General features: G+C 36.3%; 1 protein-coding gene and 1 long non-coding RNA gene across 2 annotated transcripts; both read right to left on the bottom strand.

Annotated features, from left to right (window-relative positions):
• Positions 1-597: 597 nt before the first annotated feature.
• On the bottom strand, positions 598-11,481 carry LOC133863917 (uncharacterized). The gene is made up of 4 exons (XM_062300064.1): positions 11,437-11,481; positions 2,254-2,820; positions 1,560-2,128; positions 598-831 (listed from the first exon to the last, which is right to left on the bottom strand). The coding sequence occupies exons 2-4, from the start codon at positions 2,743-2,745 to the stop codon at positions 777-779; spliced, it is 1,116 nt and encodes a 371-aa protein (XP_062156048.1). The 5' UTR covers positions 2,746-2,820; positions 11,437-11,481; the 3' UTR covers positions 598-776.
• Positions 11,482-12,245: 764 nt separating this feature from the next.
• Positions 12,246-12,875, bottom strand: LOC133864959 (uncharacterized). The gene is made up of 2 exons (XR_009899589.1): positions 12,737-12,875; positions 12,246-12,546 (listed from the first exon to the last, which is right to left on the bottom strand). It is a non-coding gene; the product is annotated as an uncharacterized LOC133864959 (long non-coding RNA).
• Between the last annotated feature and the right edge of the window lie 10,116 nt (positions 12,876-22,991).

The following is a 22,991-nucleotide window of genomic DNA, read 5'->3' as shown; positions in this document are numbered from 1 at the left end:
TTCAGATGGACCAAAACCTACTGGCTACTTTTGAGATTAGGTTAAATTGATCACCCTGAAATCCTCTCCCTTAATGGCAATGAAAAAATTGGAGTCGACACACCCTCCTTAACAACTGAAGTCGACACAAACACAATCGAGCTCGGATTAAGAAACTTCCATCGAAGAAAACCCCTCACCGAAGAGGGAGATTTAGTAATATCCTTCACGAAAACTGCATATACTTTAATTGAAATCGAATTAAAATGACTAAAAAACCCTCCCACATTATTTTTTCTTTTTCTTTTTCTTTTTTGTTAAAAAAAAAAATAGTAGATAACGTTAACTGGTGGGTGCTAACCACCCCAATGGGTGGCCTAGCCACCCCCAACTTCTCATCGGGGGTGGTTTGGCCACCCTTGACCACACTTGGGGGGGCCCAATTGCCTGATGAGAGGCGGTCAATTGCCCATTACATGGTGAGGGGGGCCAATCGCTTCCACTAGTAAGAGATGGTTGGCAATCTCATATGAAGGGAGGTTGTGCAAAACCCAAGAAGTAATTAACATATTTACTGTAACTAAATTACGCAAATAAAATAATTAAAAGTTAATAAGATGAACGAAGAGATGAAAATTTATTGGAAGTAAGCTAGGTTTGAAGCCTTTTGGTTCCAACTTGGAAGTTTTCAGGTGAAACGGGCTAGCTATTGAAATGCACAGTAAAAAATTACGTACATATTTCCTTTTTTCTGATGAGTAGTAGCTTAGGGGTATTACATATTTCCAAAAATCTCCTTAAACTCTCCATATGCATGTCATAGCTGAAAATTTTCTCATGCGACTCGTTTGCCTGCATAGAAACATGCAGCCATCCACCATTAGGTCAATGTAATTAAAATGCAAAAGAATCTCGTGTACGTAGGACAGGTGCTTCACAAAATATTTTGCCTCATAATCTATTCACTTGTTTCATCATACACCTCTGGGACTTGGGAGAATAATGTAACTTGTCAAAGAAACCAGAAAAGAAAAGAAATTAAGAACGAATGGAAGGAAGGCAAGAGTGTTTGTGTGCGTATCTCCACATATATATATGGATCCGTGAGGAGTAGAATATGTATATATATATATATATATATATATATATAAGAAAGAGGTAAGCTGATCGAACTCCAAATTATTCACACTCCATAGCCAACCACAGTTCGCCACAACAATATAATTACTAGTACTAGTGTGTTTAGTATATATTTTTGCAGGAATCATGGGATGTCAATATATATATAAATATAGTATCCACTACTTTTTGAATACAGATCGAGCAACCATATATATTAGGCTAGCTAGCTAGGTTGTATGTATTTTTGTTTTCTGTTTTCAAGACAAACACAAATAAAGAACTAAAAACACCAAAAATATATATCCCCAAACACATTAGTCATGGCAAACATAAGCAAACTTATTACGTACAGCTATAATTGAAGTAAGAACATAGCAGACAGAATCAAACAAACAAGGCAGGAGGAGCAAGAAACGTACACTAGAATTCATATACTAATCAAGATTTAATTAGCTCACTTCCAGCTTGCTTGCTTGCGACCTTGCGTGCATGAGTGCTGTGCAATCTTCCTTTCAAGTTTATTTGCGCCTAGTACTCCAACAACCTTGTCCACCACCTCGCCATTTTTTAAAAAGAAAAAGTAGGGAGCACTACGAATATTCCAGCGAGCAGCCACGTCCGACGCCTCAGCTATGTCAACTTTCAAGAAAACAACTGTCGGATACTTCCCGGATAAGCTTGTGTAGAGAGGAGAAATGAAACGGCATCGATGAGTTTCACAGAAGTAGAGGATTGCCAGGCGAGATGTCATAGAAGCAGCATCCAAACGCGCATCCAGTTCACTAAGAGAGTGAATACCAATAACTTGATCCGGTCCATCTTTCTTATACTCCCTCATAGACAACACGGAGAAATTAACATCATCTATGGGGGGTCTACTCCAACGCACCAAGGCTCGATAGATCTTACCCTGGCTTCCTCCACAACCAAGAATCTCGGCCTCAAAGGTTACATAATACCTGACTAAATCGCAAGATTGAGCCATTGCTTTCAAAACCCTCACAAACTTCAGTTGAGGAGTTTCAGACTACACACAAAAGTCAACATAAACAAGTAATTAATTACTGTCGCAGAAAAAGAAGCAACAACAGATTATTTTTTTAAAAAAAAATTCAATAAAAAAAAAAAAAATGAAAAGAAAAGAACACCAACCTTTAAAGAACCTCTTCGTTGTTTGCGCCTGTTGTATTCGTCGATTGCGCGCTGCGAAATTTTTTCGCAACTGCTGTATTCATACTTATTGCTCAGATCGACTGGTTGAATTAAACCAAAACCTCTGACGTCAGGCATGGGGTCAACATCAAAGCCATCACTCTTATAAACTTGTTCCAGGTAGCGGACCATTTGGGCGTCGGTCATGCTTCCAGTTCTGCACACGGGCTCGTCGTGGCGGATCTCGTCGTCGCTATTGTCGGCCTCGCTCTCGTCGCTCTCGTCGGCGTCGGGGATAGTATTCAGGCGCGGGGATCGCCGCAGAGGAGCAGGACCCGAGGCGGGGATAGGAACAGCGACGGTTGGGTAATTAGAAGCGGAATGAGGGGCAGATTTGTGGTTTCGCTTTCCTTCTTCGAGAGTGCGTGTTCGGACATATGAAGGAGACGGCCGTCCTTTCTTCTCCTTCTTCCCCTCCACCACCTTACTCATCTCTGATCTCTCCCTCTCGGCAGAAACCCTAGCCACCGCAGTCGCGCAAAAAAACTGATGAAACTCTCTTGTATTCTGTATTTATAGCACACGCCACCGCCTTTTAAAACAATCCAGAAATTTTATCTAAATCTTAAAAAAAAAAAAAAAAAAAAAAAATCCAGAAATTCTTATTTTATTTGTTAAAATTCAATAGATTCTCAAATTTTTAAAATGGGATAAAACCTTCTAGAAAGTAGAAAGTAAAAACCCTATTTTGGCAGCTTTCACCTCCCTGTCATTTTAAATAATTTAAAATTTATATTTAAAATCTTAAAATTTTGCTAATGTTCCAAAAAACAAATTGGGAAAAAAATAGTAAAAATGTAGAAAATTTTTGAAAAGCATGACCTTATAATAAACCTTGTAAGGAAAAAAAAAAACCCCGAATTTAGTTGCATATTTTGGACTTATTTAGGTCTTTTGAGCCTCTCGCCTTTTAAGCCTATTTTAATGTTTTTCAGCATCTTTTGAAGATATGTTTTAAACAATATGTGTTTGTTTTTAGACTTTTTTATTTTAATTCACCGACTCATAGCCTATACACACTAAAATCATAAATGATAAATTATTCGCACATATTGCGCAATTCATCGGATGTACAAAAATAATTCCACTACAAATCTTGAAATTATCGACTATTTTAATTTCCCAAAATTTCAACATCAAGGCCTAAAACTGAGCCTACGTACTGAGACATACTCCTAATATAAGTCCTAACCCATAAAGAAACTTATATATATATAAAAAATATATATTAATTCGATTTTGAAACAACCATAAACACAATAATCTATATATTCTTGAACAGAAGCTAATTAAGAAGCAGAAGATTTAATAGTGCGGTGATCAGAGACGATGATTAATGCTCCGTTTGTTTCGACGTAAAATGGTTTCCGTCGTAAAATGGTTTCAGGGAAGTCATTTTTCAGGAAACCATTTTCCGTCGAAAGCATTTTCCGGTGTTTGGCGCGTACGGAAAATCGCAAATATTTTTTTATATTTTTATTCAATCATATTAAGTTATAAAAATCAATTTTTATTTACAACATAAAAATATTAATGTAAAATAATATAAAAATCATCGATGACGAGATTTCGTCACTGACCAACTAAATTTTGACTATTTTCACCTGATTCCGGCTAATATAACTAGAATTCGAGATAAAGGCCGGAATCCGGACAGTTTCGTCGAAATATGAGATAGCCGGATTCCGGCGAAAGTGGCCGGATTCCGGCAGTTTCGCCGGATTCCGGCACAAAAGGCCGGATCTGGCCAGATCCGGCCGGCCAGCTGGCCGTTCTGGCCAGAGCCGGCCGGGAACCGGCCTCCCTGGCCAGGGCCGGCCGGAATCCGGCTCTCTGGCCAGATCCGGCCAGATGGCCGGAATCCGGCCTTTCTGGCCAGATCCGGTCAGATGGCCGGAATCCGGCCGGTCTGGCCAGATCAGGTCAGATGGCCGGATTCCGGTCAGATTGGCCGCCGGAATCTGGCTGACCGGATTCCGGCGAAGGTGGCCGGATTCCGTCGCCAGATTCCGGCGACATTAACGGATGTTGGATTCCGATACCGGCAATATTTCGATGGTGGTCGGTTGCTTGAACGTGAAGGTCGACTGTGCCGTTTAAAATAGATCGATTGCGTCTGGCGTCTTCGGAAAATGATTTACGCTTTTAAAAAGCGTAAATCATTTTCCGAAATTTACTAAGCATTTTTGGTCAAACAGAAATCATTTTCCGGTTGACTATTATTTTCGCCCCTACCAAACACCGGAAAATGCCGAAATCATTTTCCAGAAATCATTTTACGCCGAAACAAACGGAGCATAAATGCATTATCTTAATTAGGGACGTGATTTCACCCATTCATATTATCTTAAGCTTTTTACGTAATCGATGATTAATTAACAAAAATAAATATGGCCGGAAACGTACATGCCCAGAATTAATGCCTCTTCAAATATCTGGTAGAGGCAAATTTATGTTTTTAACTCTCGACTGAGAAACTAAATTCATTCCGGAGGATCTCCTCGAGAAAATTTTAACTAAAGGTTTATTCATTTAATTTTTAAGTATGCCCGTCCAGTTTCTAACGAATCCAGATAATCATTCATTCCAGTATAGATAATCTTTATACGTTCTTCCACCGTACGTGAGAGTTCTTATCTTTATTTTTTTTTAATCTTTTTCGCCCATTTGGCTTCACAACATAATTACTTTAATTACCACAAATTAGAAAAAGAAAATGATGAAAAATAAAATAAAATTTTCATTACCTCGTGAAGATAAAGAATATAATATCATATGTGTAGTTACCCGTTCAAAGCTGACCTAACTTAGCGGGCCTGCACGGAAATTCTCCATTGTGCAACAACGTCCACGTCCTCCCAAATGCGTAAAAACAATTGGGAGGTTACGTTTCTTTCTCACGGCCAGCTGTCAAATGAAAATTTTATTTCATTGGCATCCAGAATTCTTTGTTTTTTATTTTTTAACAAAAATTCTCATCTTTATAATTTTCAGAAAAACTGAAATCAAGAACAGAAATATTAAGTACTTTTTTTTTTTCTTTTTTTCTTTTTTTTTTTCTTTTTTGATGAATCAAAAAATTTATAAGAGCTCAACCAACTACACACGCTAGTAAACACTAGCCCAAAAACCTCAAGCAGAAGACACTATCCAGAGTGACCTATACAGTCATTACTACAGGAAAACAACAAACATATACCAACAACTTCTGTAAATTCTAACTAATTACAAGCTCTATACATTTATCTAGTTTCTTAAAAGATCCCTTAGGAAGCTAAGGATTCGAGTACAAACTTCCCATGTAATCTGTTTAACTATAGCCTCCTCAATTCTCAAATTGCTGTTGTGCACCAAAGCATTTCTTTGTTGCTAAAGATGATAAATGCATGCACCTAAACAAAGTTTACCAAGACTAGCATGTAAACCTTCCCCCCTGAGTATAACAATGCTCCAAGTCATAACCTAGCTTCTTCCATTCAGATGGAATGTCAGTAAAGAGGTACGCAGACATCAGAGTCCTCCATATCTTCAAACTAAATCCGCATTGATCGAAAAAAAAAGATGGTCTTGACTTTCACGACAAGCATGACAAAACAATCTGATATTAAGTACTTTCTTACAACAATATCGTAAATTAGATTAGGAATCTCTTTCATTCATGTAAAATCTACGATATAAGTGATAGCCTTCCAAACTAAACCATGTACAGTTAGATTGACTTTCCTTTTGACATGTACAACATTGGAAGTCCTCGTGGAGCCTAAACCTAATTTGATACGTTCCACAAAATGACCAAAATTTTATAAAATTTTGGACAAGTTCAAAGAGAGAGATAGGTGGATTTTAGAATAGGTGGGCTCCACATTGTAAGTAGCTCTGGATTGATAAGCCTCCCACAACACTCCTCCTTTTTACTGTTTGAATTTCTATAAAATTTAGACAGTCTAATAACAGAAAAAGATAAAAACGCTATTTTTTTCATCTTGACCATCTTCATCTATATTCATTTTCAAATTCACCATTAAAAATAATGAATTTGAGAAAGAGATAGACAAAAGATGTAATGTGGGATATCGGTTAAATCAGTGATGGTAAGGGTATTTTTGCTTACTAAATTGAAAAAGTCGTTTAAGTCGATTAATTAATTGACTTCATATCGACAAAAATAAATTTTGACTATTTTGGTTAAGTACTTGGTGAAGTCAGTTAAATGTTAGTGTCTGAGAGTTTTTTATATTGAGCCAAATATATTTTATGGGCCAGAAATTTATTTATTTTTTACTAATTAAACAAGTGTTATTGGACATATATTTGGGCTTAACAGGTGATAACAATTCAGTTTGGTTTGGTTAACTGATAAAATAAAATTTTTACCGCCTATTGAACCAAATCAATGTGGAAACAATGTTTTATTCTGATTATCAACACTCAGTAAGCAGTCAATTTTTTATTCTGACACAAATTGGTTTTTTTTTTTTTTTTTTTTTTTTTTTTTTTTTTTTTTTTTTTTGAAGTACATGCAGGATAAGCGAATGTTCGAAATGACATGAAGGGTTTCAACATCCCCTTAAACATAATTATGAGAAAAATCGCAATAACTCATTTTAGCTTCAATTTTAGCACCAAAAAAAAGAAAAGGTCATAATTAATCAGATTTAATTACAAAAGATCGAACATTCTGTCAACGATTTTCTGAGATGTCACCGCTTTTTTTTCAACTGCCCACTACGACGCTGTTTTAACGGTAATCATTTTATAGTTGTCCTCATTTAAGAAGACAAATTAATTCATGAATTACATCATCATTAAAAAAAAAAAAATGCAATAATTTTAATCTTTTCTATTGATTCCTCCGTTAGCCGCCTGGTTTGATTGTTGTCAAACAAAGATTAAAAGAATAATCCTATACTTTTCTTTTTGACAATTTCGCGTCTATTTTAGGCTGACGAAAACAGGTTTGTACAGCGTAATTTTTTTTTAAAAAAGTTTTTAATATTTTTTAAAAAGTTTTATTATTTTTAATTTTTTATTAATTTTTTATTAATTTTTATTTTTTGTTTTTTTACATTGTGCCACGTGTCAATACCTGAGAGTAGACACATGGTAATCCGTTAAACTTTGGACAAAAAAATGGACGGAGGTACCATATCCATCTTTTTTCAAAACCTAAGTACCATCTGCGATGCGAATTGAAATTGAGGTATCAAAAATTAAAGTTTTCAAACCATAAGTACCAAAAATGTCTTTAACCCTTATGTTTAAGACCTTTACATTTTCGCAATAATTTTCAATAAAGACTTTTTAAATTCAAGCATTTAATGTCCTAGTTAACGTTTTGGGTGTCCTGTTCATTACTTCTATGCCTATAAGGCTTTTAGGTTAACAAACATAACCCTAACCGATTTGGACAAAGATCCTCTCCATGTAATTTGAAATAGAGATTATCAATTTTATAGTCAAGATTTAAAGTTGGTGTATCTAACAATGTATATGAATCTTTATTAATTATTTAATTTTTTTTTTTTAAAAAAAAGTATTAACATTTACTTCGTATACATCATTAAATGCACTAACTTTAAATTTTAACTATTCGTAAATACTATCTATTTCATTTGAAATTGATAAGATCCTATTCCAACGGAATTTATGATGTTACGTATAGAAAAACTATAGATTTTCGCCTTTTGGGAGAGAGAGAGAGTGGGAGCTGGAGCTAAAGTTTTCAATTTTTTTTTTTCTTACTTGGTTGGCAAATATATTTGTTTTTGGGATATAGCCTTATAGTCCAATAGAATATAAAGAAAAAGCCAGTTGTTCATGAAGAAGAGAACAAATGTAAGGTTGTTAAGGATATTGGCATAAAATATTTATTCTTTCTTTTCTTACTTGGTCGCCAAGGGTAATTCTTTTTCAAAGTCTTCTTAATCGCATAGATTATAAAGAAAAAGCCAGCCGTTGTTCATGTGGAGAAAAAAGTGGGAGTTTTTGGGCTTGATTCTAGGCTTTAAGCTTTGTTTGGTTGCCATACAATATATAATGCCTTGTCACAAGAATCATGGAAAGGGTGATTGTTTTTTATTTTTTGCTCACTTTAAGCAAACCAGGACTGCAAAAAGTCCATATTTCAAGTCCTTCGTTTCATTTTCAATGAACAGTCTGAACTAAGTCAAGTAAACACTAAACACTTAAAGCAAACCACATAACTTACATAAGCATTAAAAAAAAAAAAAAAAAAAAAAAGAGAAAAATGTAAAATTGGTCCACGTGGTTAACTTAATTTACAAATTACTTCATATGATATAAAAATTAACTGAGAGATCCCTGTGGTAGGCGAAATTGTCAAATTATTTTCTGAAGTCAATTTTCGTCGACTAACTTGACAAAAGCTGTTAAATTATCACATCACTTCGTGCATGTCCAATAAAAATGTGACACGTGTCAATAATAATAAAAAAATATATTAATATATTTGGTTGGACAACCTAATTTTTATTTAGTCAGGTAGTAGATCCTATAAGTGGTTTCTCATGCTTATCTATTTCGAATTCTTCTAAATTCGAATAAATAATTTGAGAGGATCCTTTCTAAATAAAAACAGACTTTTTGGCAAAAAGTCAAAACCATGCTCTCTCTCTCTCTCTCTCTCTCTCTATATATATATATATATATTGTATATATTTAAGTACAATATTTATGAGGAGGAGCAGGTGGAAGTGATTTGGTGAGTTAGGATATGGTCTGTATGGTCAATAAACCCTCCTCAAGCCTCAAGCCTCAAACCTCAAAGGCAGCTTCTAACTCAAGTGGGGAGCCACAACCACAAATCGCACCAAACATTCCTTCGCTTAAATAAAGGCAGGCAACCCACCACCCTTGTAATTTATTTAATTCCACTTTTTGGCAACAAACTAATAATCGTTTCTGATATGCCCAATACCTCCCCAACGCCAACGGGCCAACCCGATCGGTCCACTTTGATGTAGTGACAATCCCTAGCTCGATTTACCTGTTGTCTTGTTCGTTGGGCACTTGGGTTGCATGCACAGAAACTATTTGTATTTGAGCCAATGTAGAAGAAACTATTCATTGATACCACAGTGCTCTTTAGCTTTTCCATCCAAGCATGCATGTTGAGAGAGACAAGTGTCAAGGTGGCCGGGGGATCTAATGAAAATAACCTACTTTCCGTTAAAAGCATTAAAAAATTGGCCAAAAAAAAAAGGAAGGGGTGGCTGAAACTATCCCCATTTGGCCTGCGGATGGCCAAGCAACTTCCGTGGCCTATGGAGATGATTTGTCCACCCTGACAAGGCAAAAAAAAAAAAAAATGTTTAGAGTTTGGCCCTTGGAAGTAGCTCGTAGGCCATAAAAGTGGCTTGACCACCCTCATATCGGCCAGTCTAGGGTGGTCGAGCCACCCTAAGGCTCTTGGCATGGGAGTGGTTTCGGCCACCACCATTTTGCTCGGCCACCCCCAAGGGCCTGAACCACCTCCAGACGGGGTATGGGGTGGTTCAGTCATTCCTCATTTTTTTTTTCAATTTTTTTAAAGCTTTTATTTTTTGAAGTTTTTATTATTTTTAATTTTTAATTTTTTAATTAGGTTCTTAGAGGTGTTGGTGTGGACTTCTGTTAATTTTTGGACTGATGTATCATTTCTGCCTTTATCCATAAACGAGGTACCATCTACAATACGAAATAAACCACGGTAGACAAAAAATAAAGTTTTTAAACTACAAGAGGGTCAAACGTATTTAACCAAAAAAAAAAAAAAAAAAAAATTGCTAGGAGAGGGAGTGGCTGCGCAATGCCTTGCCTCTTAAAAAATAATAGAAGTCCTACTCCTACGACTCTCTCATGAGCTTTGTTCCCCATAGTGTGTCTTGGGAGTAATGTTATAAGGAGAGTCTTCATTGTATCTTCCCAAATTTTATGTGGTTTTAAAATTACTATTAGATTAAAATTCAATAATGATCAAATTTAATAGTGATTTTAAAAGTTACACGACATTTGGGAGGATACAAAGAGAACTCTCTAAGTCCTCCTTATTGAATTACTCACATCAATGACATCATGGTGGCCCTCAGCTAGCAGCAGTGACTCCGGTCTAGCTGTGTCATTTGTAAGAGTGTGTTTGAGATTGCAATTTCGTAGATAATAAGTGAAATTTTAAATCAAATCGCAGACACATAAATTGTTTGGGAACTGCGTTTTTAAAAATTGCGATTTGAAAATGCAGAAAATCTGTTTTTTCAAATCTCAGGTAAGATGGTATTTTTTGAAAACACTGAATTTTAAAAGCTAATTTGCGATTTTAAAGACTAAACAGCGATTTTATCAAACGCTTAACTGCGTTTTTAAAAATCATATTTTTCAAATCGTACTTTTAAAAATCGCAAACCCAAACGAACCCTAAGTAGGTCTACGTGGCTTGGAGATGTTCTGAGGCAGGGTCCATCGGCTCGTGCACATCGGTGATCTTGGTCTTTTATTCTACCTCTCGAAAGAGAGTTTGTTGGTCTTGAACAGAGAGGTAGACAGTAGGGAAAGGGATATTAGGGGGATAGAAAGGGGTAGAAAAGTTATGCTTCTTTGAGCTTCGGGTTTTGTGAGAGAGAGAGAGAGAGAGAGAGAGTGTTTACGTTTACTTTCTTTAATTTTGTTTTATCAAAGGTTTAACAGACGTTAGTTTGTTAAGGAAAATTCACTTAACGCATTACCTTTATCATCACCGTGGGATCTTTGATAAATGATGTGCTACAAATCAAGGGATAGATGGGAGTAAGTACCTTAGGGCATGTTTGGGCGACACTTTCTTTTTATTATTATATTGTATTATTTTTCATAAATATGTTTACATTATTTTTTTTAGAATTTAAATTCTACTCAGGTTTTTCTAATTTTTTTTTTTAATTTTATCGCAGGGTTTCTAAACCATCCAAACATAATTTCAAAAAACAAGTTCTCTCAGTAATCATAATTTTAAATATAATACAAAATAATAAAATATAAACAAAAAAAAATCACACACACAAAAAAGCTCTTACCTATTAAGTTCGAATAAAACTATGCTAAAATCAAACAGAAAAAATAAATAAATAAGCTCAATTTAGAGGATGGTACCCTTTTACTAATTTTGGAATGGACAGAAGAAATGTGGGCTGAGTCCACTAAACTCGTCACATCTCCGGTGGGCTGGTACTATTGAGGCCCAATTAGGCATTTTCTAATTATAAAAAAAAATAATTAAAAAAAAAAAAGGAAGAAGTATACGAGCAAACCACAGAGATTTAAAAACAGCATAATAAGATATTAAATTATTAATAGAAATAATAAACTCAAATGCAAAAGGGGTATATGAAAAAATAAACTCAAATGCAGAGGATTTTTATTTATTTATTATTTTTAAAAAGGTAATAGAAATAATCACTCTAATCATGAATAAGGTTAACAATTTTTGACATGACCCGTAATCGACACGATCTCGATACAAAATTAACTGTTTAGAATTGAAGAATTTGACCCGTTTAATTAAATGGATCGGGTAAGAGTTAACCTATATAATCTTATACTTGTATCTCGATAAAATTTAAATCCGACACGCGGTATTAAGGGTAGCAACTTTTTTATACGACTAGCAAATTTGACATTAATTCAACATAAAATTAGTGAGTTAGGGTTAAAGAATCTAACCTATTTAATTAAATGTGTAAAATTAAAATTAACCTAAACAATCTTATGTCCATATTTCGATATAACTCAAATTTGAAAGGTAAATATGAATTGCTATCCTAAATCATGGAACATATAAGTATTAATTAATTACAAACGTACAACATCAATGTATATATATATATATATATATAAATGATAAAGTATAATAGTAAGTAGACAAAATTCATCGATTATGACGATTCCTTCACTAAAAAAAATTGGAAATAAAATAATTTATACATTACCAAAAAACAGAGCTTGCTCTGTTCTCAAAAACAGTACGCTACATGCCTTTTTCCTAACAAACTGTGTCTACCAGAAACAAGTCAAGATGTTGACGAGAAAGTGGAACAAATAGTTTTCTGGATGGAGGAATTCAGAGCGAACCAATCGCTCCAAGTTGAGATTCCGTGGGAGCAGACGGCTGTAGTAAAGTATGCTGCTCACCGACGCCGCCGGTTCATCCACCAGCGGTATCACCAGCCTCGCTACCGATCGAAGCATCAGTGGGAAAAAAGTCTGCATGCAAGAACAACACCAAAATTAACCACAATCAAACACACACACACACACACAAATTCGATCGAAGCACAATGCTTTCCACGGCCAAAACATAAACACCCACAAACACGTCTCTCTTGTGTCTGTCACGATTCATGCACGTACACACAGAGAGAGAGAGAGAGAGAGAGAGAGAGAGGGAGCATACCATGGCTATGAATATTTGCTTGGAAATAACTAACGAGCCTTTTCTTGATAAATAGAAGATGGAGTTTGGTGTGGCTGTGCAGTAGAATCAGAGTGCTGTTAACTGTCAATCTTGAGCTGTTGTTCAGAGCAAAGCTACCTACCCTTCAATGGGAAAACTCGCAAAAAAAAAAAAACAGAGTGTTGGGCCTCGTTGGCGCCAACATTGGGCCTATCGCAGAAGCAGACCTCTGTTGTTGTTGTTGTTGTTGTGACGCCGCCCCCAAAGCTCGGAGAAAATACTGGAGAATATAATGTATATTTTATATGCTTCCCCTAGCTTGTGTAATTAATTACTAATTGCCTATTCTGTTTGCTTTTTGAACAAGAAAAATCACCGACTGAAATCTCCAAAAATATTTTACAATGATTTTGGGTTTGATTAACGCAAAATCTGGCGTAATCTATGGATTGGTCGGTCTTGATACAAATTGTTTTAAGCTCGTTACTTGGCAAAAGGATGGAATATGATTTCAGCATTTCTTTCTTTTTTCCTGATATTAAAGGCTTTTAGGTTTTAGCAATTGAAAGGTCACCTCTTTCCCAAACGAAATATTTGCAAATCCAGATGAAAATTATTTTCTTTTTCAATTTTTATATAGATACCAAAATAACAGGAAAAACTAAACCAATAAAAGAAATAAAGGAGACGAGGTGGAAAAAGCCTCCTGCCAAAACAATGGAGGAGGATCCTTTCCACTTACGATAGGGATCGAAGGCACGGGAGAAGGGTAAGTTGGAATGCGGACAGAAAATGATTTAGTTGCGGCCCAATATGTCACGAGAAATGATAGAACATCTCCTAGTGTTCTCCTGTAATGGCATAGATGTAATTAATATATATATATATATATATAAACAACTTTTCTTTTAAGTTTAAGTTTTTTTTTTAGACTTTACATTTTCATTTAATTCTTGATTTTAAGTTTTTGTATTTTTTTTTTTATTTGAGTGTATTTTCATATAAAAACACATATTTTTTTATTTGAGTTTTTTTAATAACCTTTTTAAAATATTTTAAATAAGAATTTTCCTGTGAGTTCTAAATTGATAATTATTCTTAAAATAATTGCCACGTAATTATGCGGGCCGTGACATTCTACTCTTCGTATATAAACATTTTGTCATCGAAAATTCAGTGTAACCTAAATTTCCAAGGACTTTAAGAAAACATATATAACTCTTGAAATTTGTATAAACATATACAATACTATCTTCAAAAGATTGGACTGAAGATCTATTCTTCAAGAATAGATAGTATGATTTTGGGAAGTATGCTATATAGATCAATACGGATATAGAAGACATGTAATCTTCATAATTGAGGTAATAGTAAAGGCCTAGTTAAATTGGATTTAATAGAGGGGTCTAATCGGTTTACCTCTGGAGGATGGTAGGTCTATGTTTGAATAAGAAATAGATCATGGTACCGTATAGAGTTGGATATTCCTCGGAATAAAATGGTAGGGATAAAATGAGACTAGAGAATATGCTTATTTTCTTACACTTTTTTTTTTCTCCTTTTTTTTTTCCTTTTAACCTATAAGTGTTAAGGACTCTTATAGACTAGAGAATATGTTGGTAGAACCTGATATGTAGGACTCTGGAAGAATAATTCAATCAGATGTTATTGAGGTTGCTTAAGGAATAGATTTACCGACTAAAGTGTTTGAGATGGGATTTCTATTGCAGCTAAGGAATTGATTACTTAGAGATTATGAATAACTAAGAAATTCATATGGAATGATAGAAATTTATGGCATAAGAGGATTAGGTTTGATCTGCATTAAGTCATAAGACGAAATAATGAAGAGTAAGATGATGGTGGTAGATTTTATGATAGGACTAGAAGCAAGGGCAAGTAATACCGCTAGTATAAGTGAATTATTATTGACAGCAACCGAGCATTGATAATGGGGTAGTTCTATATGTACATTAAATGTCTATCAAGTATTTATAAAAAAAAAAAATAAAGTGATTTTTAATATCATTATTGGACGTGTGATTAATCAAATAGTAATTTTGAAAGCTATCTCGTTTTTTTATGGACACTAATTAATGTACATGTAGAATTACTCTCAATAAAAAGGAAAGCAATGCCAACGAGTGTCTATTACGTGAGAAATATTATTTGTCCATCTCTCATCCATTTCTACTCAATTTTTTAGAAACCAACCACGTGTAAGTTTACAAATTTAATTATTAATTTGAAAAAAAAAAAGATGGATAAGAGATTAGAGAAATATTAGGTCTTTTTTTACGATGAGATGTGTTATTTATATACACACTCACATTCAATGTAGGACTTATGCTAATGAAATGGGTCTCACATGTATAAGTCTCACACCAAATATAAATTTGCTTAAATTTTTTTTGACATGTCCATACAAGTGGGAAGAGAAGATATTCGAACTAGTGACCTTCGCTTTTTGAAGCATAATTCCTAACTAATTGAGCTAAGTATGTACAAATATTTTCCGATATTCAAAATGTACATGATTTCAATTGCATTGGTAATTAGTACATGTATCACGCTGTCACGCACTTGAAAAGTATAATTCCCATTATATCCTTCATTCCTCAAGGGATCAAAGCAAGTAAAGATTAAAGAATGATGGAGATGAGGATGTAAAATAGTACATTCACAATATTCGAAAAAAGAAAAAGCAATTGATCACGAGCATAGCACGTGCAAGTGCTCTGTTCCATCTATAATTAGCTTCATCTCTTGCCAACTCCTGATCATTCGTCAAAAGGGTTACGTTTCTCTCTCTCTCTCTCTCTCTCTCGGACTCTGATTTTGCTTTCCAATCCAGACCAAACCCTAGCCCTAGATCTCAGCCATGTCGTCCAAGCAAGGTCAAAGCCCTAAGTTTTGTTTATTTGATTCTCAATTTGTGAAAATCTACGTGTATTTCTCGTTGATTTGGAGAACGAAGCCCTAGGTTTTGTTATTTGTTTGAAGTCTTTTGTGTGAAAAATTAAGGTGTTTTTTTTTTTTTTTTTTTTTTTTTGGTTTTTTAGGTGGAAAGGCAAAGCCTTTGAAGCAACCCAAGGCTGACAAGAAAGAATACGACGAGGTATTGTTTTCAATTTGTTGAAATTTCACAGAATTCGTTTTCAAAGCTCGTAGCTTTGATCGTTAATTGTATATGGAAAAAATTAAAGTTTGTTGAAGTTGACGGTTTTGTTTACTCGGGTCGATGTTGATCTGATGTTTTCCGGAGTTCTTTAATTTTTGTGTATGGGTAAATTTATGATGATCTTTAGCTACTACATAAATTATATGTATGTAATTATGACGTTCGTACATGGTGTAACTAATACAAGAAAAGCGTACTTTTGGATTCTACCCAGTTGAAAGGGCTTCTAATTTTCCAGTTAAAAACTTCTCCTTGAGTGAAATACTATGGCTCTGTTTCTTAACGTGTTTTTTGGGGTGTTTTTTTGTTTTTGATTTGAAAAAGGTGTTATGATGTGACGGAAAGGTGAAAATTGTAATCGTGTTTATAGGAGTGTTATGTGTTTTGGGTTGTTTGTTAATGGTTTTGTTTTAAGACCAGAATACAAATTACTGAGAACAAAATTTTTAACAAACAGATGCTTCTCTCCTTTATTCAGTTATAGCAGACAGATGGATATCAAGTGCTTGACTATTTGGTTTCTTTCTTGATTTTTCCGTGATCAGAATTTCAGAATTTAGCTCATATTCTACTGGCTAGATATATGGGTTGCATGTCTATAGTTTTTTACATGGAGAAGTTGCTCCCTGTTTTCTTATAAACTTCTGGATCCCACTTTCCATGCTTTTGGGGTTTGTTCTTAATATGGTTTGCTTCTGTGTCTCTCTAAAAACAGGATATGTTTGAATCAAATTACCAGGAGTTCCCTTAATATCTCAATGAAGCTCATTGTTGTACTATTCTGCTGTAATTTCTTTCTATTTTACTTTTTATAATCATGCCTTGTATCTCCATAGAACCCCGGGTATTTTTTTTATGGAGTGTGGACGTTCTTATTATGATCCAAGACGAAGGGACTGGGGCTGCCCTAGACGCTACTTTTAATTTTTTTTAATCCAAATTAACGAGTCGTTGAAACTAATTTTTTTTTAAGTTTAAAACTTGTTTTGTAATTTTCTGAATTATCATTTTAAAAAATCACTATCAATTTATGTGCTCCTTTTCCTTATATACTTATATATACCTTATGTACCTCGAATAAAATATCCATTGATAAAAGGTTCATTAACTTTGTATGCTAGCCTGTAATATTTTGAATAGCTTATGACCTCTAATGTAATGTATGTATTATAAATGCTCTGGCGATATGTTGGGATTGAAAAGGTTAAAGCCCTAAGCAAGCTAGGGGGCTTGGGGTGTGACAAAACTAGCCTTTGGTGAAGTTTGTTATATTACCATGTAGTGCTGTTTGACCTTTTTCTGTGATAACGTCATAATCTGCCTTCATTTGCTCTCTGTAGGTTGATGTGGCCAATATTCAGAAGAAGAAGGAAGAGGAAAAGGTAATTAGTTGGTTATGTAGCATTAATCACATTCATTAACTTGTTTGAGAAATTCTTAATGTGTTTTTGACTTGTATGATGAGTAGGCACTCAAGGAGCTTAGAGCCAAGGCACAGAAGGGACCCATTGGAGGTGCTGGGCTGAAGAAAAGCGGGAAGAAATAATAAGGGTTTAGGACCCAAATCGGGGCTCTCTCTGTCGATCTGTCTATCTATCAATTCTTCAGCTTGGAACAAAATTATTATGATGATGTACTATGATTGAAGTGATGATCTAAGCTTCTTAATATGTGTGTTACCAAACTTTGAATTGCCATCTTTATGCAAGACTAAATTTTCAAGTTGCATGTTTGTGCTATTCCTAAAATGTCTTACTCTGAGCTTTTTGTTTGAGAACATGGTTTTGATTTTGAATTTGTGCCCTGCTAATGTACTTGTCCTTAACTGGGAAAGTCAGTTCCGCGGCTAGTTTGTTGACTCCAATGCTGTAATTTGTGTCGGCCCCATTAAAATAATTTAACTAGGTGTGGTGAATTAGTGCAGGCAAACACTTGACTTGGTCTTCGTCTGTTTTGAAGTAAGAGTAAAAACACCGTATGGCCTTGGATTATCTATTTAACAGAGAAATTAAAGGCCAAAACTCATAAGGGATAAAGCCCTGAATGGTGGCTGAACTTAGGTAGCTCTCATATGAGCACACATTTGAGCTGCTTGAGTTACTAGGGCATACTAAGACGCCACCTTAAAACTGACTCTTCGTTGCTTCTTACATGCAATACTTGCAGAAACCTAGTTTGCTTGACTTTACTCCTTTTAACAAATTCCTCTTGTGAGAAGCTCAAACATGCTACGCTTGCCTGAATATCCTGTTTGGCGCCTACAATTTTGCAGGTTAAAATAAAAATGTGTTTTTAAGTAAAATTTAGTGAGTGTCCTGACTGAGAGTATGCACAAAAAGTTATTTGCGAAACAGAAAAAGTTAACGTTTTAAATCACTAGGGTTTACAAATATTGCAATCATAAACCTTCTATATTTTTATTAATTGTATTTTAAAATAACTATTTTTTTTTTTTTAAAACGGCTAAACCAAGTAGACCCTAAGAAAAATTAAGATCAAGGTCAAACATGATCAAATCATCAAACTAGATATCCCCTCAATCTTGGAATTTTTTAATGAAATAAAACCAATGACACCAATCTTACCAACTCTTGATGGCGTAAAGATCATTATTCTTTTGAATTGCACGTTGATTTTGTGACCGAACTAAACTACGATCTTCCCTCAAAATTGAAATTTGCATGTGAAATAAACTCAATTTATAGTTAATTGACCAAATTTGCTGGCATAAAAGGTCATTATCCCCTTAAATTGCATGCCCTTTTTTTTCCCCAATCAAACACGATCAGCCTAATTCCCAACTTCTCTTAACAACCTGACACTGTTTATCTTCCTCCACCAAAAGCAAGAGTGAATACTTGTAATACCCTTCAATTTTTCATTATACAAACCAATTACCTCTTAACCTGTAATTGGTAATTGGTTTAAAACTTTCCCATGAAAAATTAACAGGCACCCTAGAGAGACTCTTGTTTTCCTAAACCCTTCAAACACCAAGGACAAAAATGAGAGTGTAAGCAGCAACGGAGCCAGCTTTTGCACCTTCAAGGGGCTGTGGACTAATACATAAAAAACTAACAAACAAAGAAACAAACAAGAACCAAATAAGAACCAAAAAAGAGGTGCCCAACAACAAACCAAAGAAAGCTAAGCAAGTACAATTTCCAATACTGCAATTAAAATTCAAGCCAGAGGGTTATATTAGAGCATCTCAGATGTGAGATCCATTGATCATAATTCATAATGACATAAAACGAAGGGGGCATGTAAAGAAAGTGAAATTTTGTAACACAACTGTTGCTTTTTCTGTAATGAATTGTGAATGGAACTGATTGTATTGAAATGGGTAATGAAACCACAAGAAATCAGTAAATATTGAGAAATATTCCCAATAGTTAGTAAATGTGCCTAATAGTCCAAGTAGGCCTATTCACTATGCATGGTCCCAAAGAAAGCCAACTTTAGTGTCCATTAACCGGTCCCATCAATTCACCAAGAAGGTCAGGCTGCATTATCCATTGCGTGGCAGAGCCAAGCCCACTCGGAAGTAGTCCGAGAGAAGCCCACAAAGAGATTGAGATCTCGAGATACCCGGAATGTGTCCCGGGAAGTTGAGGCCCACGTTTCGGACATACAGTAACCCCTTGTTGGTACACACAATCCGGATGCGTGAAGACATACAGCCTGGACACGTGAAAACCCACATTCCGAGTGCAAGAAAACCCACAATCCAAACGTGTGGAGATCTCACGATCCGGGTAATGGGAGACCCACGTTCAGAGGATCAACTCCCTTCTATTCGGGAAAAAAAAAGACACTCACACTTACTATAAATACCCACAGACACCCAGGTATACTCTAGCTGAAATTATTCTGATTAAGTCATTCATACACATTCTCTTGAAAACTGACTTAAGCATCGGAGTGAGATCGGCTGGCACCCCGAGTAAGCATCCTTACCGATCTTCATTGTTTTGCAGGAAATCTCCAAAGAATTTTCTAGAAGCTTGTGCTGCCAACCGGAAACTGTTTTAACAGTTTGGCGCCGTTTGTGGGAACGAGTTTGTATTCGTTTTTCATAAAAAAAAAAAAAAAAAAAAAAAAAAAAAAAAAAAAAGAAAAAAAAAAAAAAAGACCGTAATGGTGCACATAAGAGCCACAGATCCCGGAAGAAACAACCCTCCACCTGAGGCGGGGGGACCATCAAACAACAATCATGTAGCTACCCTGGAAGCCCAGATCGCTCAAATGTCCAGGGACAAGGAAGCTCTTATCGAGCAAAATCTGTGACTGTTGGGGCGATTCCCAGGGGGACAAATCCCAGAAGAATCAGATGAGAATGACGGAGACGAAAGTGATGCGCATGTTGATGGAGACGTGAATGTAGGGAGCCGAGGAGGTCCTCAGGACAACCAACTCGGGGGTCACTCTTGGAACGATGGAGGTGAAAGGAATCTTCACTTGAGTAAGAAGAAAAGGTTAAGTGAGGTGGTGGCCTCCCTTGATGAGAAGTACATCTGCCTCCAGCAGGAAGTCCACCAAAAGGAGAAAGGCAAAACTTCTTTGGTAGAAAACCTGCTGCACGAGACGGCCTTGCCGTTTACCGATTTGATATCTGTTGTTCTCCTGCCCAAGAAGTTCAAGATCCCAAGCATCGCAACCTTCACCGGGAGTGAAGATCCAACCAAGAGCACCTAGATAATTATCAGGCTCATATGGACCTTCACGGAACTCCATCAGAGGTGGCCTGCTGAGCCATCCCTCTCACCTTGTCCGAGAGTGCCTAAGATTGGTTCAAGAAACTCCTTTCGAAGTTCATCATTAGTTTTGATGACCTGGGAAGAAAGTTCTTAATCCAATTTCTGGTCGGATGCGTACGGAAGAAGCCTTTGGGTCATCTAATGTCGATGCGCCAGAGAGATGATGAGTCCTTAAGAGACTACATTATGAGATTCAACCAGGTCAAATTGTCTATAGAGAGTCCTATGGACGAAATGGTATACGTTTATCTGTACAAGGGGTTATGACCTGAGGGGCCCTTGATGGCCGACCTTGCTCGCTGAGAACCCGAGAACTTGCTGGAGTTTCTGAATAAAGTGGAGGAATACATAAACCAAGAAGAAACACTCTGAGGCATGATGGGCTCATGGCAGCTCAAGTCTTGATTCCCAAGAACCCCAAGAATAAGAAGAAGAATCCGCAAGCGGAGTAAGCAACCGAGGCCAAACCGCACAAGCAGTTAAAGGACTACAACTTCACGCCCTTCAATGCGTCGATCCATGAAGTCCTAATGGAAGTAAGGAGCGATTCTGACTATGTTTGCCCTCATAAGATTATGAGAGAGCCGCTGGAGAAGAACAAGGACAAATATTGCGCGGTCCGCCACTTCCTTTGCTGTATACCGAGCCTCGAGTGTTATCAAAATCGGAGGGGCTCCCCCAGCATTATCGTTGTCGGATTCAGAACCAGAAGCCATTGCGTCACCAGAGTTAGAAAAAAGAGAACTATAAAGGAGAAAGGTTGCCGGAAATAAGAAACACTGGAAGATCGAGAAAGCTTGAGAGAAAAAGAATGAAGAGTGAAAGATGAAGTGAAAGAGGGAAAGGGGGGAAGGTTTATATAGAGCCTTCCCCGGAAACCCAAAAGTCGCGCCTTTAATGAAAAACGCGTACGGTGGACTTGGAACCCAAGCATCGTACCAATAAGACCTGGGGGCATACGGAAATCCCATGGAAACCAGGAATCGAAGAGTCATCCGAGAATGAACCCAGCATGCACGCGGAAGCCACACGAAAATCGAGAATCGATACGTCGTACCGAGACGACACCTAGGCATGCAGAAGCCACATGGAAATAGGGGATCGAGGCATTTAACCGCACAAAGCTCAAAGCAATCGATGAAGAAAAGACACAAAATTCGAGGCGACTCACGAATTGATCAGTTGATTGACAAGTCTGTGCACAGAGCTCGAGGCAACTGACAGGTCAGCTGTTTGATTGACGGCTAGGTACTAGAAAATTGAATGACAAGTACCCAAGACTCAAGACAATCGAATGGCAAGGCCTGGGAAGCTCAACTTTTATAATATATAATTCCCTTAACCGAAGACCATCTCGTATAAGAAAAATTGGGTGGTAACTGTTGAGAAATATTCCTAATAGTTAGTAAATGGACCTGATAGTCCAAGTAGATCCATTCACTATGTACGGTCCCAAAGAAAGCTAGCTTTATGGTCAATTAACCGGGCCCATCAATTCACCAAGAAGGCCGGGCCGCAAGATCCACCTCGTGGCAAAGCCAAGCCCACCCGGAAGTACTCCACGAGAAGCCCATGAAGAGATTGAGATCTCAAGATACCTAGAACATGTCTAGGGAACGTTGAGGCCCACGTTTTGGGCACACAGCAACCCCTTGTTCTGGAACGTGGGTACACACGATCCGGATGCGTGAAGACATACATACTGGACACATGAAACCCCACGTTCCAGGTGCAAGAAAACCCACGATCTGGACGTGTGGAGATCCCACGGTCCGGGTAATGGGAGACCCACGTTCAGAGGATCAACTCTTTTCTATTCTGGAAAAAACCGACTCTCACACTTACTATAAATACCCACAGACACCCAGGTATACTCTAGCTGAAATTATTCTAATTAAGGCATTCATACACATTCCCCTAAAAATTGACTTAAGCATAAATAGATAAATATTTGTATGTTTTACTCGCAAGTGCACAATATCAAAACGATAGTATAGTAGGCAAATATGATATCATTCACATGATGATTGGTAAATTATGCTTAAAAAGATTTCCTAAATATTTGATACGAGTGAAAAGAAATAAAAATATTAATAAGATCTAATAAGAGAAGAGACAAAAATATTGAGGAAATATAATAGGAGGTAAGGTAGGGCTTCGATATCCACCACTAATCATACTCACTTAAGATTCACAATGCCAATGTTACAATCATAACTTGATACTTAATGTCTACCAGCCACAAGGGCATGGTATCTACTCCTAAAGCCATTGATTTCCTTAAGCCACGAGTTAGGCACGGTATCTACTTTAA

Source organism: Alnus glutinosa, chromosome 3, assembly GCF_958979055.1.
Source record: "Alnus glutinosa chromosome 3, dhAlnGlut1.1, whole genome shotgun sequence".
Lineage (NCBI taxonomy): Eukaryota > Viridiplantae > Streptophyta > Magnoliopsida > Fagales > Betulaceae > Alnus > Alnus glutinosa.
This window is presented reverse-complemented; position numbering and strand designations above follow the sequence as displayed.

What these genes read in the sequence shown, in the direction of transcription:
- LOC133863917 (XM_062300064.1), bottom strand. Translation starts at nt 2,745, where the DNA reads ATGAGTAAGGTGGTGGAGGGGAAGAAGGAGAAGAAAGGACGGCCGTCT. An exon ending in AACGAAGAGGTTCTTTAAAG is followed by an intron (nt 2,129 to 2,253) that starts GTTGGTGTTCTT and finishes TTTTGTGTGTAG; the next exon opens with TCTGAAACTCCTCAACTGAA. An exon ending in CGCAAGCAAGCAAGCTGGAA is followed by an intron (nt 832 to 1,559) that starts GTGAGCTAATTA and finishes GTTTCTATGCAG; the next exon opens with GCAAACGAGTCGCATGAGAA.